The sequence below is a fragment of the Centroberyx affinis genome, unplaced genomic scaffold, assembly GCF_046629955.1.
Source record: "Centroberyx affinis isolate AG114_WGS23_722 - 3 ecotype Tasmania unplaced genomic scaffold, CSIRO-AGI_Caff_v1 ptg001162l_1, whole genome shotgun sequence".
In the NCBI taxonomy this organism is placed as follows: Eukaryota; Metazoa; Chordata; class Actinopteri; order Beryciformes; family Berycidae; genus Centroberyx; species Centroberyx affinis.
The window spans coordinates 19,016-34,522 of NW_027279693.1; the positions used below are offsets into that span (position 1 = coordinate 19,016).

The following is a 15,507-nucleotide window of genomic DNA, read 5'->3' on the forward strand; positions in this document are numbered from 1 at the left end:
ACAAACCAGCAAGAACTCTCAGGTCCACAGGCAGCGGTCTTTTAACCGTCCCTCGTACTAACTCCAAAGCAGGGGATGCTGCCTTTTGTATTTATGCCCCAAGTAGATGGAACGCCCTGCCTGAGGACCTGAGAGAGGCCCCCACACTGAACACCTTTAAAACCAGGTTAAAAACCTTTCTTTTCACAACAATCTATGGCTAAGTTCTTAATGTGTATGTGTGTGTGTGTGTGTGTGTGTGAGTCTGTGTGTGTGTGTTTTGTATATTTTGCCATTGGCATATTCTGCACTGATTCTTGTGTAACTGCACTAACACTTGTTGATGCATATTGCATATGCATACTGTATTGTCTTTTTATGTAAAGCACATTGTGTTGCCCTGTGTATGAAATGTGCTGTATAAATAAATTTGACTTGACTTGACTTGACTTGATCCACTGCCTGTAAAACGAGCTGGAATCCCTGATGCTCGAGTACTAGCTGAGTGAATGAGCAGTTTAGGAGTTTCTCCATCTCTCTGTTGGTACCAGGCTAAATAGATATCACCATAAACCTTCGGACTGCTTCGACAGCTGATGGTGACCGAGCCTCCCGGAGCAGACCTCACTGCTCCAGGCTGAGTCACTGTGATCTGGCCTCTGGACTCTGAGGATACAGAGACAAAAACATAAATCACCGTGATGGTTTTCTCCGCTTCATTTCAGAGGGACGGATGTTCATAGAGGAGAGGAGTTTGATTCTTTGGACTTTACCTGTGAAGCAGCAGCAGAGGAGAGTCCAGATGAGGATGGAGATCAAAGTCATGTTTTGATGAGGAGGATTTCTGTGGCTTCTGTTGTCATAAAGGACAGCTGTCAGTCATCCAGTGTTCAACTCTCAGGACTATAAACTCTCCCAGAGCACTGGAGCATGGTGCTGCTGATGCAAAGTGGCTCTCTATGGAAATGCTCTGACTGACTCCAACAGGGACTTGGATTACTGTGATGATGCTGTTTCTAAATGGATCAATCAAGTTACCAAACTCTTGATTAACAATGTATTCAAAATTGTATGTCGATTTGGCTTGATGTCTATAAACAAGTTTTCTTCAAGGATATCTCATGTCTTGTTTTAGTTTACTGCTAGAGAAATCAATATCACTACAAGATAAAATTAACAATACACAAATAAAAAAAGATTAAAGTTGGAACTTTGGTGCAAAATATGATAGTTTAGCTTGTTAATACATTAGTTAGCTAAAGTTTTATGAACTGAAAATAATTTTGGTGAGTTTGTTTTGTTCAGAGTGAGAGAGCCGTGTCTCTCTAGAGTGAGAGGTTTTTGTACGGCGGCTCAATGAGTTTGTATCACTGTGGTTCACTTTTGATGGAGGAACCAGACTGGATGTTGGAAGTAACTCTAATCTAATGTTTTTATGAATCCATTAGCTACATTTTAATTTCTTGCATATACGATGCAAAATATTTGACTTTCCATGTTAGTATGTAATTTTTAAATAAACAGTTTTCTCTCACCATTGAAAATACACATTAATTAATGTAATCCAAATGACCAATCTAGTTATTATAAGTGTTAGGCCAGAGGAGGAAGCATGTATTCATAACTCTTAGTTTAATGTTGCATCTTGAGGGATTGTAGTTTTAGTTTTGTCTGGTAAAGTGAGAGAGCCGTGTCTCTCTAGAGTGAGAGGTTTTTGTACGGCAGCTCAATGAGTTTGTATCACTGTGGTTGACTTTTGGTGGAGGAACCAGACTGGATATTGGAAGTAAGTTTCTGCACACATTTTTAATATCATATTATTTATTAAGGCTTTAATTGCTGTGTCGGAATTTTTGAATTTGTCTTTGGTAGATTATTTCTCTGTTGTAACAATGCTTCTTGGCAATACATTTTATACCATTGGAAAGCCTGTTTATTTCCCTTTTAAATGGTGCCTCATTTGTAAGGAACATGCATTTGTGGGATGAGCAGCACAGCTGAGTATGTGGGTTGCGCTCATGTAAAATTTGCCAAATCTTCTCTGCCAATGCCCAACAGCTTATTCTGCTGTTGCTATTGACTCTTGTTTGGTGTTGTTTGGTGGATTGGATGATTGAAGTCTATCAGTAACAAGGAAGAAACAAGACATATTGGCAATTTTACAATTTATTCATTTAACAAACAGTCAGGAGCCTCAGTAGCGTGTGGAAGAACCATACACAGCCACAACAGCCTGGCACCTCCTCCTCATGCTGGTCACCAGCCTGGTCACACACTGCTGTGGGATGGCATTCCACTCCTCAACCAGGATTTGTCGCAAGTCAGCCAACGTGGTTGTGTTGGTCACTCTAGCATGAACAGCACGCCCAAGCTGATCCCATAAGTGTTCAGTTGGGTTGAGGTCAGGACTGTTGGCAGGCCATTCCATTCTCTCTACTCCCAAATTCTGGAGGTAGTCTCTGATAAACCCCGCTCTGTGGGGGCGAGCGTTGTCATCTTGGAGGATGGAGTTCGGTCCCAGACTGTGGAGATATGGGATCGCCACTGGTTGCAGAATCTCATCTCGATATCTCTCTGCATTGAGATTGCCTCCAATGATGACAAGCCTCGTTTTTCCAGTGATGGAGATGCCTCCCCACACCATCACACTGCCTCCACCAAAATGTGTTACTCTATCGGTGCAGCAATCAGCATAGCGTTCTCCCCGTCTTCTCCACACTTTGACCCTACGATCCAACTTCCGTAGGCAGAATCTGGACTCATCGCTGAACATAACGTTCCTCCACATGTTCAGGTTCCAGTGCAGGTGTTGCCGACACCAGCGCAAACGGGCCTGACGGTGAAGGGCAGTCATGGCAAGCCTCCTGGCAGCCCTATGAGCCCGGAGATCGGCTGCGTGCAGTCTGTTCCAGATTGTCTGGGCCGAGAGCCGTGTGCCATATCGTCCTGCAAACCTTGACTGCAAATCTGTAGAAGACAGCCTATGGTTCCTAAGTGCTGAAAGGGTGAGGAACCGGTCTTCTTGGGGTGTCTTCTTCTTGGGACGCCCACTTCGCGATCTGTCTCTGACATCCCCCGTTTCATGGAACTTGGCCTTCAGTTTGGAGATGGTACTATGGCTCACTCCAAATAATGCCGCAACTTGCTTTTGTGGAACACCAGCTTGAAGTCGCCCTATCGCACAGGCCTTATCGAGATCAGACAAACGTGGCATGCCGATTCTTGGAGCAGACACCAATTGACCACTGTAGCAGGGCCCATGCTCACAGGTGCTGCCAATCAGGTGCCAATCAGGTACCTGATTGTCAGCACCTGGGGGTACCGGAAGCTCACAACAAGAGTCAATAGCAACAGCAGAATAAGCTGTTTGGCATTGGCAGAGAAGATTTGGCAAATTTTTCATGAGTGCAACCCACTGTGCTGCTCATCCCACAAATCCATGTTCCTTACAAATGGGGCACCATTTAAAAGGGAAATAAACAGGCTTTCCAACGGTATAACATGTATTGCCAAGAAGCATTGTTACAACAGAGAAATAATCTACCAAACACAAATTTCTGAACTTTTTGTTCAATGTTTATTAACTTTTTAAACTCTGACTCTGAATCTTTGCTCCCTCAATCCAGATTAATATTGAAAAATATTTTCAAAGAAGGAGAAGGACTGGTCCTGAGGAGGAACAGGGACAGTCTGGACCTGTCTGGACCTGTTTATATTTTGAAGTTATGTTATCTTTGACATAAAGTACTTGAAAGGGAGCACTACAGTTTAGTTATTTGTTTGACAAATGGAACTATTTAAAATGGAGTACATTAGATCATTTTTCAGTCATCCAGGTAATGGGATCCTTTATTGATAATAGCCTATAAATTAACAATATAAGAGAATACCTGATGAAAAGACCTGATGAACGAGCATAAACTGTTCAGAAATGTCTTTGCCACAGCCAGCGTTTGGGAGAAAAGAAGAACAGTCATATGGATAAATGTAGAGCAATCTGTGTATAGGCTATATACAGAAAATGACTTGGAAATCCAAGAGAAACGTTTAAATGATGCGTTACACTTCAACTACCCCTGTTAGTTTTCATCGACTAAATCTACTGTAGATTTAGTCGACTAAAAATTTATAATATTTGGTCGACTAAAACCAAAACAATTCTGACTAAAATATGACTAAAACTAAATGGCATTTTAGTCAAAAGACTATGACTAAAACTAAATAAAAATTTGCTGTCAAAATTAACACTGCCCCCAAGTTTCCAGCAGGTCTCTCAGGTCCACTGACCTAAAGCTTTTATCTGTTCCATGGTCTAGCTATTTTCATCATTGTTACTATTATTTTTTATTTTATTTGTGTTTTGTATGTACCTGTACAGCACCTTGGTCAACAACTGTTGTTTTTAAGTGTGCTTTATAAATAAAATGAACTTGAACTTGAACTTAATTTGGGGGAACTTTCAGGTTGTTGAGGTGGGAGGTCGGCTGTTTTAAGTTCAGAAGGCAAACTGGAAGTGACACTATAAACAACATCATAAATTCTAACCAAACAAGTCATATGTGTCAGTTTGTGTGTGTATGTGTACACAGTGTGTGTGTGTGTGTGTGTGTGTGTCCTCAGTGAACTGTATCAGTTCCTGCAGTAGCTTCCAGATGCAGCGGTCAGTTCAGTCTCTGTTCAGTGTGACTGAGGGAGGTTTTTGTCCGACGCTTTATCACTGTGTGAACACATGCTGACTGTTGATAACATGGTAACTCTGACAGTAGTAAACTGCTGCATCTGCAGTCTGGACTCCACTGATGGTCAGAGTGAAGTCAGTCCCTGATCCACTGCCTGTAAAACGATCTGGAATCCCTGATGCTCGAGAACTATCGTAGGAAATGAGCAGTTTAGGACTTTCTTCATCTCTCTGTTGGTACCAGGCTAATCCGTGGGTGCTGCTGCTCCAAACATAAACCTTGGGACTGGTTCGACAGCTGATAGTGACCGAGCCTCCCGGAGCAGAGCTCACTGCTCCAGGCTGAGTCACTGTGATCTGGCCTCTGGACTCTGAGGATACAGAGACAAAAACATAAACCACCGTCATGTTTTTCTCCGCTTCATTTCAGAGGGACGGATGTTCATAGAGGAGAGGAGTTTGATTCTCTGGACTTTACCTGTGAAGCAGCAGCAGAGGAGAGTCCAGATGAGGATGGAGATCAAATTCATGTTTTGATGAGGAAGATTTCTGTGGCTTCTGTTGTCATGAAGGACAGCTGTCAGTCATCCAGTGTTCAACTCTCAGGACTATAAACTCTCCCAGAGCACTGGAGCATGGTGCTGCTGATGCAAAGTGGCTCTCTATGGAAATGCTCTGACTGACTCCAACAGGGACTTGGATTACTGTGATGATGCTGTTTCTAAATGGATCAATCAAGTTACCAAACTCTTCATTAACAATGTATCAGCGCTCATTTTTTATGTGGAATTGGCTGAAAAAAATGTCTTCTGTCTTGTTTTAGTTTACAGCTAGAGAAATCAATATCACTGCAAGACAATTATGTCAAAACAATATACAAACCAAAATTGATAAATGTTTGAAATCTGTGGCATAGTTTGATAGGTTTTTTCTACTTAATATGTCAACTATCATGATTTTACAAACAGAGTGATTTTTGTGAGTTTGTTGTTCTCAAAGTGAGAGAGCCGTGTCTCTCTAGAGTGAGAGGTTTTTGTACGGCGGCTCAATGAGTTTGTATCACTGTGGTTGACTTTTGGTGGAGGAACCAGACTGGATGTTAACTGTAAGTACCTTTGATTTCTCCATGAGCTCATATTCAATATTCATTTTATTTTCATTCAATAAATGTAACCCTTACTTGAAGATATTGCTGTTTAGATTTGGAATTTAATATTATTTCAGCGATCACTAAGCTCTTCATGTCTCCTAATATAAACTAAAACTACACCAATGGTTGCACTGAAAATTATTTTTGTCTGTTGGTAGATTCATGTCATTTAATTTTTCCTAAATGAATGTAGACAATATTCTGATTTTATAAAGTTTTCTATTGACAAAGACTTCCTCTTTAAGACTGTCTGAAAGAAAATGTTCTTGAAATTTTTTAACGTAGAGCCTTATTGTTGAAATCTTCGAATCTAGACTCAAAACCTATTTATTCTCACAATCATACGACCTACCTTGGCTTGGGTTCAACACAGTCTGTATGAGCGTGTCTGTGCCTAAATACGTCTGGCTTTTGTGCTGCTTCTGCACAGCTCTGTGTGTGTGTGTGTGTGTGTGTGTGTGTGTGTGTGTGTGTGTGTACGGCTGGTTTTCTCCACCCTCTCTCAGATTCCTGTGCAGTCTTCTGTCAGCAGACCGGTACTGTCTTTTTGTCTCTCTCTGTTTTCTACTGTCATTATTGTTGCCCATGACTCTGCCAATGTTTTGCCCGACACCTATTGCACTATAAGCCGTCCCGGGGGGGGGGGGATCCCTATTTGCATCAGCCCGCCCAAGGAGTTTTTCCTTGTGTGCATTTAGGGTCTAAGGCTGGGGTGCCGGGTAGGTTAGGCTATGTAGAATAGGTAGATTGTTTGTCTTGCTAAATCTGCTCTTGCTATGTTTGTCCTACATAACTTTGTTCACCATTGATTGTGTTTAGTTAGACCTAGCTAGACACATTCTCTGTAAAGTCCTCTGAGACATGCTTGTGACAAAGGGCTATATAAATAAACTTGACTTGACTTGACTTGACTTATTAACTAATTCGACATTAATTTATATTTGAAACGTGTGAAGCATTTGGATTTCATGAAAAGTTTATTGCATGGTTAAAAATAATGTATCAACATCCAAATGCAAGAATTAGAGTAAACGGGACACTTTCTGAAGTATTTAAACTAACAGGAGGGACAAGACAACTTTGTCACCACAGATATATGTGATATGTATGGAGTAGGGTTTGGTGTTATTGCATTGCAAATAAAAGTTCTGAGTCAAAGTTGAGTGATAGAGACTCATGTATATATGGAATGGGGCTTATTTATTTTCTAAACCCAAGCAGCATGGTGACAGTGGGTTTTTGTATGGTGTTCGGGTCTGTGGGACCCGTTTTCATTTTTTATCAAAAGAAAAATGATACGATTAATTATTTTTTCAAACTCAGACTCATTGGTCTTGGCTCATTTTCTGTGAAGAACATATATCAGAACACATTTTCAATGACCACACACTGTACACCCCCTACACATTTATATTACATACAGGATGTTCGGGTCCACTGGACCCGGGGCTAATAAAAGTGTGGAAATTGTAGGTCCTGTGTACCTTCACTCTGTCCTCCTCCTGTCTGGGCCTGCTGTTAGTATGTGTGTGTGTGTGTGTGTGTGTGTGTGAGTGTGAGTGTAAGTGTGAGTTTTGTGCGTTGTGTGTTTTCTGCCCCTGCCGTTCCCGCACAAGGTTGCAACATTGTTGCAAAATTCAAGCACCAACACCGTCTGCTGTCACATTCCCGCACATTTTACCCTCTGTCTTGCGGGAACCAATCTTTATTTTCTCATACTCTATCCCAGCTGCAAATTGGGGGCGGGACACAATAAATATAGCTTTGCCAGTGTGGTTCCTTATCACAACTGATCAAGATGGCCAAAAGATTCTCTGCTCAGAGGGCCTTGCGATTGATTTTGGAAGAGAGAGAAGCTTTTGATGATGATGTAGAGGAAGAGGTTTCAGAATGTGAGGATCACATTTCTGAAAATTCAGAGTCTGACAGTGACTTTGAAGAAGAGGATGAGATTGAGCATCAGCTAGTTCCAAAACGAATACGAGCCACAGGACCAGCCCGTCAGCAGCCAGCCCCAGGACCAGCCCGTCAGCAGCCAGCCCCAGGACCAGAACAAGCCCGTCAGCAGCTAGCAAGTGAAGAAATATGGATGTCAAAAAATTGTGAAATTGAATGGTCTTCTTGCCCAAGAAATGAGCCACCCCGCATGGCTGCCAATGTGATAAGGATGCAACCAGGGCCAACACAGATGGCAGTTACTCATGTGCAGGACATCAAGTCTTCTTTTGAGCTTTTCATCCCAGATTCCATCCAGAAAATGATTCTGGATTGCACTAATTTAGAAGGAAGGCGTGTTTTTGGAGAGAGGTGGAAGGAGATGGACCAAACCCATTTACATGCCTACTTTGGGGTTCTTATCCTTGCTGGAGGGAATCCACAGAATCCCTGTGGGATGCAGAAACTGGCAGAGAACTTTTCCATGCAACAATGTCTCTGGAAAACTTCCACATAATGTCCAGGATTATCCGCTTTGATAACCGAGACGACAGACCAGCTCGACGGCAGAGAGACAAGCTAGCTGCCATCAGGACAGTGTGGGACAAGTGGGTGCACCGCCTCCCCCTGTTTTACAACCCTGGGCCTAATGTCACCATTGATGAGCAGCTGATGCCCCTTTAGGCAGTATATACCATCTAAACCTGCAAAATATGGTATAAAGATCTGGGCTGCCTGTGATGCCACTTCCTCATATGCTTGGAACTTACAAGTCTACACAGGGAAACCTGATGGAGGAGCCCCTGAGAAAAATTAAGGAATGAGAGTTGTCCTGGACATGACTCAGGGACTCAGTGGACACAACATCACATGCGACAATTTTTTTACCTCGCACAAGCTGGGACAGGAGCTCCTAAAGAGGAAGCTGACCATGGTGGGAACGATACGGAAAAACAAGTCTGAGCTCCCACCCCAACTGGTGACTACAAAGAACAGGCCTGTCAAGTCTTCCAAGTTTGTGTACACGGCTGACACGTCCCTGGTATCCTATGTGCCAAAGAAAGGCAAGAATGTGGTACTCATGAGTACACTGCACAGGGATGGGAGAATCTGTGGCCAGGAGCATCAAAAACCAGAGATCATCATGGATTATAATGCCACAAAAGGAGGGGTGGACAACATGGACAAGCTGGTGACTGCCTACAGCTGCAAAAGGAGGACCCTACGCTGGCCACTGGTGATATTCTTTGACATATTGGACATCTCAGCGTACAACGCCTTTGTCATCTGGATGGCACTGAACCCAGAGTGGAACAGAGGGAAGCTCCAGAGGAGACGCCTCTTTCTCGAGGAACTGGGAAAGGCACTGGTGAGACCTCAAATCCAGAGAAGACAACATGTTCCAAGAACCCCAGCCTCTGCAGCCATCATGAGGAGGATTCAGGAGGAGAATGCTGGTGCCCCATCCACCCGACCTACAGAACCACCATCTGCAGAGCCTGAAGTAAGTGTGTGATGCTGTTGCAGTATATGTCTGACACTCATGCCTTGCGAGAGAGAGAGGTGTTAGTAAAATTCCTGATCTTTTCATTATTCTAGGTTGCGGCCAGCAGCAACAAAAAGAAGTGCTGCGAAGTGTGTGGACCCAAGATGGACAGAGAAACACAATATACATGCATCAAGTGCAAGAAGTACATATGCAACACACACACAGTAAAACTCTGCCCCTCATGTGTTGTATAGGCTGGTATGAAAAGGCAATGTGTTCAATGGGGCTGATGTGTTGTCTAGACTGACATGGTTACTGTATGTGTTCGGTTTGTGTTGTGTAAACTGACCTGAATGGGTTAAATTTCTAATGAAGTTCAAATAAATAAAAATCAATAGTTATGAAAAGCCTTGCTTCATTTGTAAATTTGTTGAATTTTTTCCACTCATATCTTGATTATAATTGATTTTCTTTTTTTATTACATTTTATTAAAAAAGAAACAAAAAACGAGTAGCACTTTAATTCATAAATGTGATCTAACAAAGGTAAACGGCAAATATTAACCATATATGCTGTTTATATTGCTTGTAATTGGGATGAAGTAAACATCTGTTGAGTATTTTAACATAAAATTGTTTGATTGTGTTGAATTAAAAACCCAAAAATGCAGCGGGTCCACCAGACCCACGAACACTGGCTGAATAACAGCAATATGAACACCACACAAGGGTTAAAAACCCTATGCTGAAACTATCATGAAGCCTTTTGTAAACATGAGAAATAATCTGCTAGTTATTACATAGTAAACATGAAAACGGTCCAATTTGACCAAAACATCACAGAAAAGTTGAAGGCACAGCTGATATTCAGGAAAAATTTTATTTAAAGAAATAAAGCTCTGCAGTGAAGAAGTATATAAAAAAAGAAGAATCATCATATCACCTTGACATGTTAAGGTGGGAGTATATTCACTGAGAATGTTCACTAGGTTTACAATCTTGTGAACAATTACATAATTATACAATACAATATTATAAGAATAAAACATAGTGTTCTACTGATATATCAGCAGCAATCAGCAGCATCAGCAAATCAGGCTTATTGTGCATATGTTGGTCAAAATAAGTCATCTGTCAAAATACACAAAACAGCCATCCAACTGGTGATATGGTGATATGCCACAGCCAAGCACTATATGGAGGCAAATCATGGCTCCTCATCCTGTGAGGTTTCTCAGTTGGTCAGAGAGAGATGTTTGGGATACAACGATACAATACAATAATACAACAATACAATGTGTGTGTGTGTCTGTCTATGTCCTCTTGCGCCTGAAGAGGCCACAGAGCCAAGAGAGACACTTTTTCTTCTTCTTCTCTTTCAGCTCTGTTGTTGCTGCAGCAACCTGTCGAGTAAAACAAAATGTCAGATCTTATTTGTACCTGGACGGTTGGTCTGTTCTTCTCTGAGGTAAAATGATATGAAAAGCTAAAGCTGATGTTTCCTTTTGCATTGTTTCTGAGCATCATGTTCATACCATAGCAGTAGGAAATGGCCTGTGTTTCAGGAAAGTTACAGTTTACACAGTACCATGGTTAAGGAGTTTCAGCTTTGCAGTAAAACTGCACTGAATGTAGGAAATATTAGGGACATCTTCCTGATATTGAGTTGCGTTATGTCAGTGAAGTGAGTTTGAAGTGAATTCATGTTCCTTTTAAAAATTGGATGTTTTTGTTTTCACCCCAAATGAAATCAAAACAAACCTCCTGCTCGGGGTCGGTGAGGCGTTCCAGGTTTGGGAGGAAGACTCTGTTGTGTTGGTACTTGGCCGCATCCTTCTGCAGCAGGGAGTGGATGTGCTGCACCATCTCCTCCTCAAAGGTGCGGTTCTGCAGGTGCTGCGACCGGTACAGAGTCTTATCTCTGCCTTGGAAAAGTTCCACCAGGATGCATTTGATGGTGGACTCCTGCACCACAGCTCTTTCCTGTGTTAGAACAGAAGATTTTGGTTGGCTCACCTGAACCCAGTGCAGATGGAGCTTAGGTAGTTAGGACTTTGTAATCTTTGACCTGGACTAATATAAATTTGCTGGTACTGTTGGCATGTGAGGAGCCAGTAGAAACAGGCCTGGAATTTAAGGCTTCAAGTTTGGGGTCCCAACCTATAGTTTCACAAACACTTTCTTACACACTGTTTTATTTAGCTGAAGTAAACCTACTGTAGTCAGAAGTGGTTGGACAGCAGCAGAGTCACCAGCCCATGGTTGGGGAGGAGAAGACTGGAGAGATCTGAAGCCATACACAAACCCCTGGTCTCCTCTCCCTCCTGCAGTTCCTTGGACACTGAGCAAAGACCGACCGTCTAACCCATCAGTGACAGGCTTGGTCTCCGCAAACAGTTCTGTCTCTGGGAACCGCTTCATGAAGGCAGCCAGGCTGCAGTCGAGGGCCAGAGGGTTCTCCACTAGCGAGTGTATGGGAGTTGGCAGTCCCAAGAAACTTCATGCTTTTAGGATTATATGCGTGCACAAGAGAGAATGAAGAAATACAAGGAACAAACTATCTTTTATCATCATTTATTAAGTATTTATTTCTCACGCACTCACACAGACTCGCTCTCATTGTCACACACTCACTCTCACACACACACACACACACACACACACACACACACACACACACACCTACTCTCTTCTCAAACTCAAAAACTGATGTAAACTCCTATCTGTCTTGTTTTGTAGGTTGTTGTTTTTGTTTTTTTTGTCTGTTTGCTTTGCTTTGCACTTTATTTGTCCTGTTCCATCTAGTTTGTAGTTGTGTAATTTCACTAATTTCACTAATAAAGCTAAAAAAAAAAAAAAAAAGTATTTATTTCTGCTCAATACCTTCTGTAAGAGATTTATATAGATTTCCGTTATAGTTATCTCCCCGAACTTTCCTTTTTTATTATTAATATTGATTTATTTATTTTTTCACCTCTCCTCTCCTCCACTTCCCTTAGCTCCTTTGTAAATAGGCCAATATATATATAAACAGATCAACTCAGTAGTCAGATCCAGCTTCCTGCAGCTAAGAACCATTTCCAAAGTCAAGTCCTTCCTTTCTTTTCACGACCTGGAAATAGTTATACATGCATTCATTTCCCGTCGCCTCGACTATTGTAACTCCTTGTATTTTGCTATCAGTCAGTCTTCCCTGTCCCGCCTGCAGCCGGTCCAGAACGCTGCCTCAAGGCTTCTCACTGGCACCAAGAGAGACCACATTTCCCCTGTTCTGGCGTCCCTTCATTGGCCCCCTGTTCACCAAAGAATTGATTTCAAGATTCTATTACTTGTTTTTAAGGCCCTCACTGGTCTCACCCCGTCTTGTATCTCCGATCTCCTACACCCCCAAGCAGTGTTCATTTAGTTGACGGATCATTTTCGTCATAGTTTTCGTCAGCAACATTTTTCCGCTGACAAAAACGAGACAATAACTAAATAAAAATTAATTGATGACAAAAACTATGACGAAATGTATTGACATTTTCGTCAACGAATAAAAACAAGATGAAAATGTTATGGAAAGACGAGTTGGGAAGAGATCCAAACAGTCTTTCTCTCTCTCTCTCTCTCTATCTCTGTCACTCACTCGCTCTCTCACCAGACCCGTCATTTTAGTCAAAAGACTATGACTAAAATTAAATAAAAATTTGCTGTCATAATTAACACTGCCCCCAAGTTTCCGGCAGGTCTCTCAGGTCCACTGACCTGAGAGACCTGCTTTTAGCTTTTAACTGTTCCATGGTCTAGCTATTGGCACCTTAAAACCCATCACATTTCTGTAGCTTTTGATTCTGTATGATCTTTATTTTCATCATTGTTATTTTTATTTTTATTTTATTTGTGTTTTGTATATACTTGCACAGCACCGTGGTCAACAATTGTTGTTTTTAAGTGTGCTTTATGAATAAAATGAACTTGAACTTGAACTTCATTTGGGGGAACTTTCAGGTTGTTGAGGTGGGAGGTCGGCTGTTTTAAGTTCAGAAGGCAAACTGGAAGTGACACTATGAACAACATCATAAATTCTCACCAAACAAGTCGTGTGTATGTGTCGGTTTGTGTGTGTATGTGAACACAGTGTGTGTGTGTGTGTGTGTGTGTGTGTGTGTGTTTGTGTGCATGTGTGTGTGTGTGTGTGTGTCCTCAGTGAACTGTATCAGTTCCTGCAGTAGCTTCCAGCTGCAGCAGTCAGTTCAGTCTCTGTTCAGTGTGACTGAGGGAGGTTTTTGTACGACGCTTTATCACTGTGTGAACACATGCTGACTGTTGATAACATGGAAACTCTGACAGTAGTAAACTGCTGCATCTTCAGTCTGGACTCCACTGATGGTCAGAGTGAAGTCAGTCCCTGATCCACTGCCTGTAAAACGACCTGGAATCCCTGATGCTCGATAACTAGCTGAGGAAATGAGCAGTTTAGGAGTTTCTCCATCTCTCTGTTGGTACCAGGCTAAACGGTGGAAGCTGCTATAAACATAAACCGGCTGACTGGTTTGACATCTGATAGTGACCGAGCCTCCCGGAGCAGAGCTCACTGCTCCAGGCTGAGTCACTGTGATCTGGCCTCTGGACTCTGAGGATACAGAGACAAAAACATAAACCACCATCATGGTTTTCTCCGCTTAATTTCAGAGGAACGGATGTTCATCGAGGAGAGGAGTTTGATTCTCTGGACTTTACCTGTGAAGCAGCAGCAGAGGAGAGTCCAGATGAGGATGGAGATCAAAGTCATGTTTTGATGAGGAGGATTTCTGTGGCTTCTGTTGTCATGAAGGACAGCTGTCAGTCATCCAGTGTTCAACTCTCAGGACTATAAACTCTCCCAGAGCACTGGAGCATGGTGCTGCTGATGCAAAGTGGCTCTCTATGGAAATGCTCTGACTGACTCCAACAGGGACTTGGATTACTGTGATGATGCTGTTTCTAAATGGATCAATCAAGTTATTGGTAACTTGATTGATCCATTTAGAAACAGCATCATCATCTTGATTAACAATGTATTCATGCAAAATTTGATGTAGATTTGGCTTGATGTCTATAAACAAGTTTTCTTCATATCAAGGATATCTCATGTCTTAGTTTACTGCTAGAGAAATCAATATCACTACAAGATAAAATTAACAATACAAAAATAAAAAAGATTAATGTTGGAACTTGCATAATATGATAGTTTAGCTTGTTATTACACTATTTATTTTCAATCACATACTGTAGTACAAGGAGTAATTAGGTGAGTTGACAAAACTATTTCTGTAACTGCCTTTTTCAGTCATGAAGCCTGTTTGTTGCCCTGGTTCATTAGTGAAACCTGCGTAAATGAGTAGAGCAAACACACACCATGTCTTACAACTTCCTGGTTTCAGCAAAGAGTTCTGGAAGATACAAAGTAAAAAGACTCACACTCTTGCTCCAGTGCATAATTTGTAATGATCAAACACTGACATTTCAGTTTGATATTTAAAATGTATGCATTTGAGCAAGAGTGTGCGTTTTTTATCTTCACTAGTGAAACCTGTCTGTTGCCATGGTTCAGTAATGATGCCTGTCTGTTTTCATAGTTCCTGAGCTCAGAGAGGGAAGTGAAACATTGAAGATCAGTTTCATCCAATCTCTCCTACTACTGAGTCTTCTGAGAAAAATGCTCAGAACTAGCAGCCTCCCCTCCTCTCCATTTTCTTCATCTGCGTGCCTGCAATCCACAGGATGTAGTTTATTTTCACTTATATGCACTTGTTTTATTCTCTCTCTCTCTCTGACTCTCTCTCTCTCTCTCTCTCTCTCTCTCCAACCTCCTGTCTGTCTCCTCCAGTGGGTCGAGTGGTCCCCACCCTGACGGTGCTGCCCCCCTCCAGCGTGGAGCTGCAGCAGGGGAAGGCCACGCTCATGTGCCTGGCCAACAAGGGCTTCCCCTCAGACTGGAGGCTGGCCTGGAAGGTGGACGGCAGCAGCAGCAGCAGCAGCAGCTGGGAGGAGAGCAGGAGCCCCGGGGTGCTGGAGAAGGACGGCCACTACAGCTGGAGCAGCACCCTGAGGCTCCCTGCAGACCAGTGGGGGAAGGTGGGCTCTGTGACCTGTGAGGCCACCCGGGGCTCCCAGTCTCCGCTCTCGGAGTCACTGAGGAGAGACCAGTGTTCCCAGTCCTGACCTGACTCACTGGGACTTCTGCTACTGGTTTTACTCTGCTACTGCTCTCAGTCTGCACTCAGCACTGTAGTCTCTCTCTCTCTCTCTCTC

At 42.5% G+C, this 15,507-nt stretch overlaps 1 pseudogene and 1 gene segment (V, D, J or C); both read left to right on the forward strand.

Annotated features, from left to right (window-relative positions):
* Positions 1-4,726: 4,726 nt before the first annotated feature.
* LOC139648109 (Ig kappa-b4 chain C region-like) lies at positions 4,727-15,507 on the forward strand. The segment is given in 3 exon segments: positions 4,727-4,781; positions 5,685-5,762; positions 15,083-15,507. Coding segments are annotated over 3 exon segments (468 nt in total).
* LOC139648130 (piggyBac transposable element-derived protein 4-like) lies at positions 7,606-9,485 on the forward strand (annotated as a pseudogene).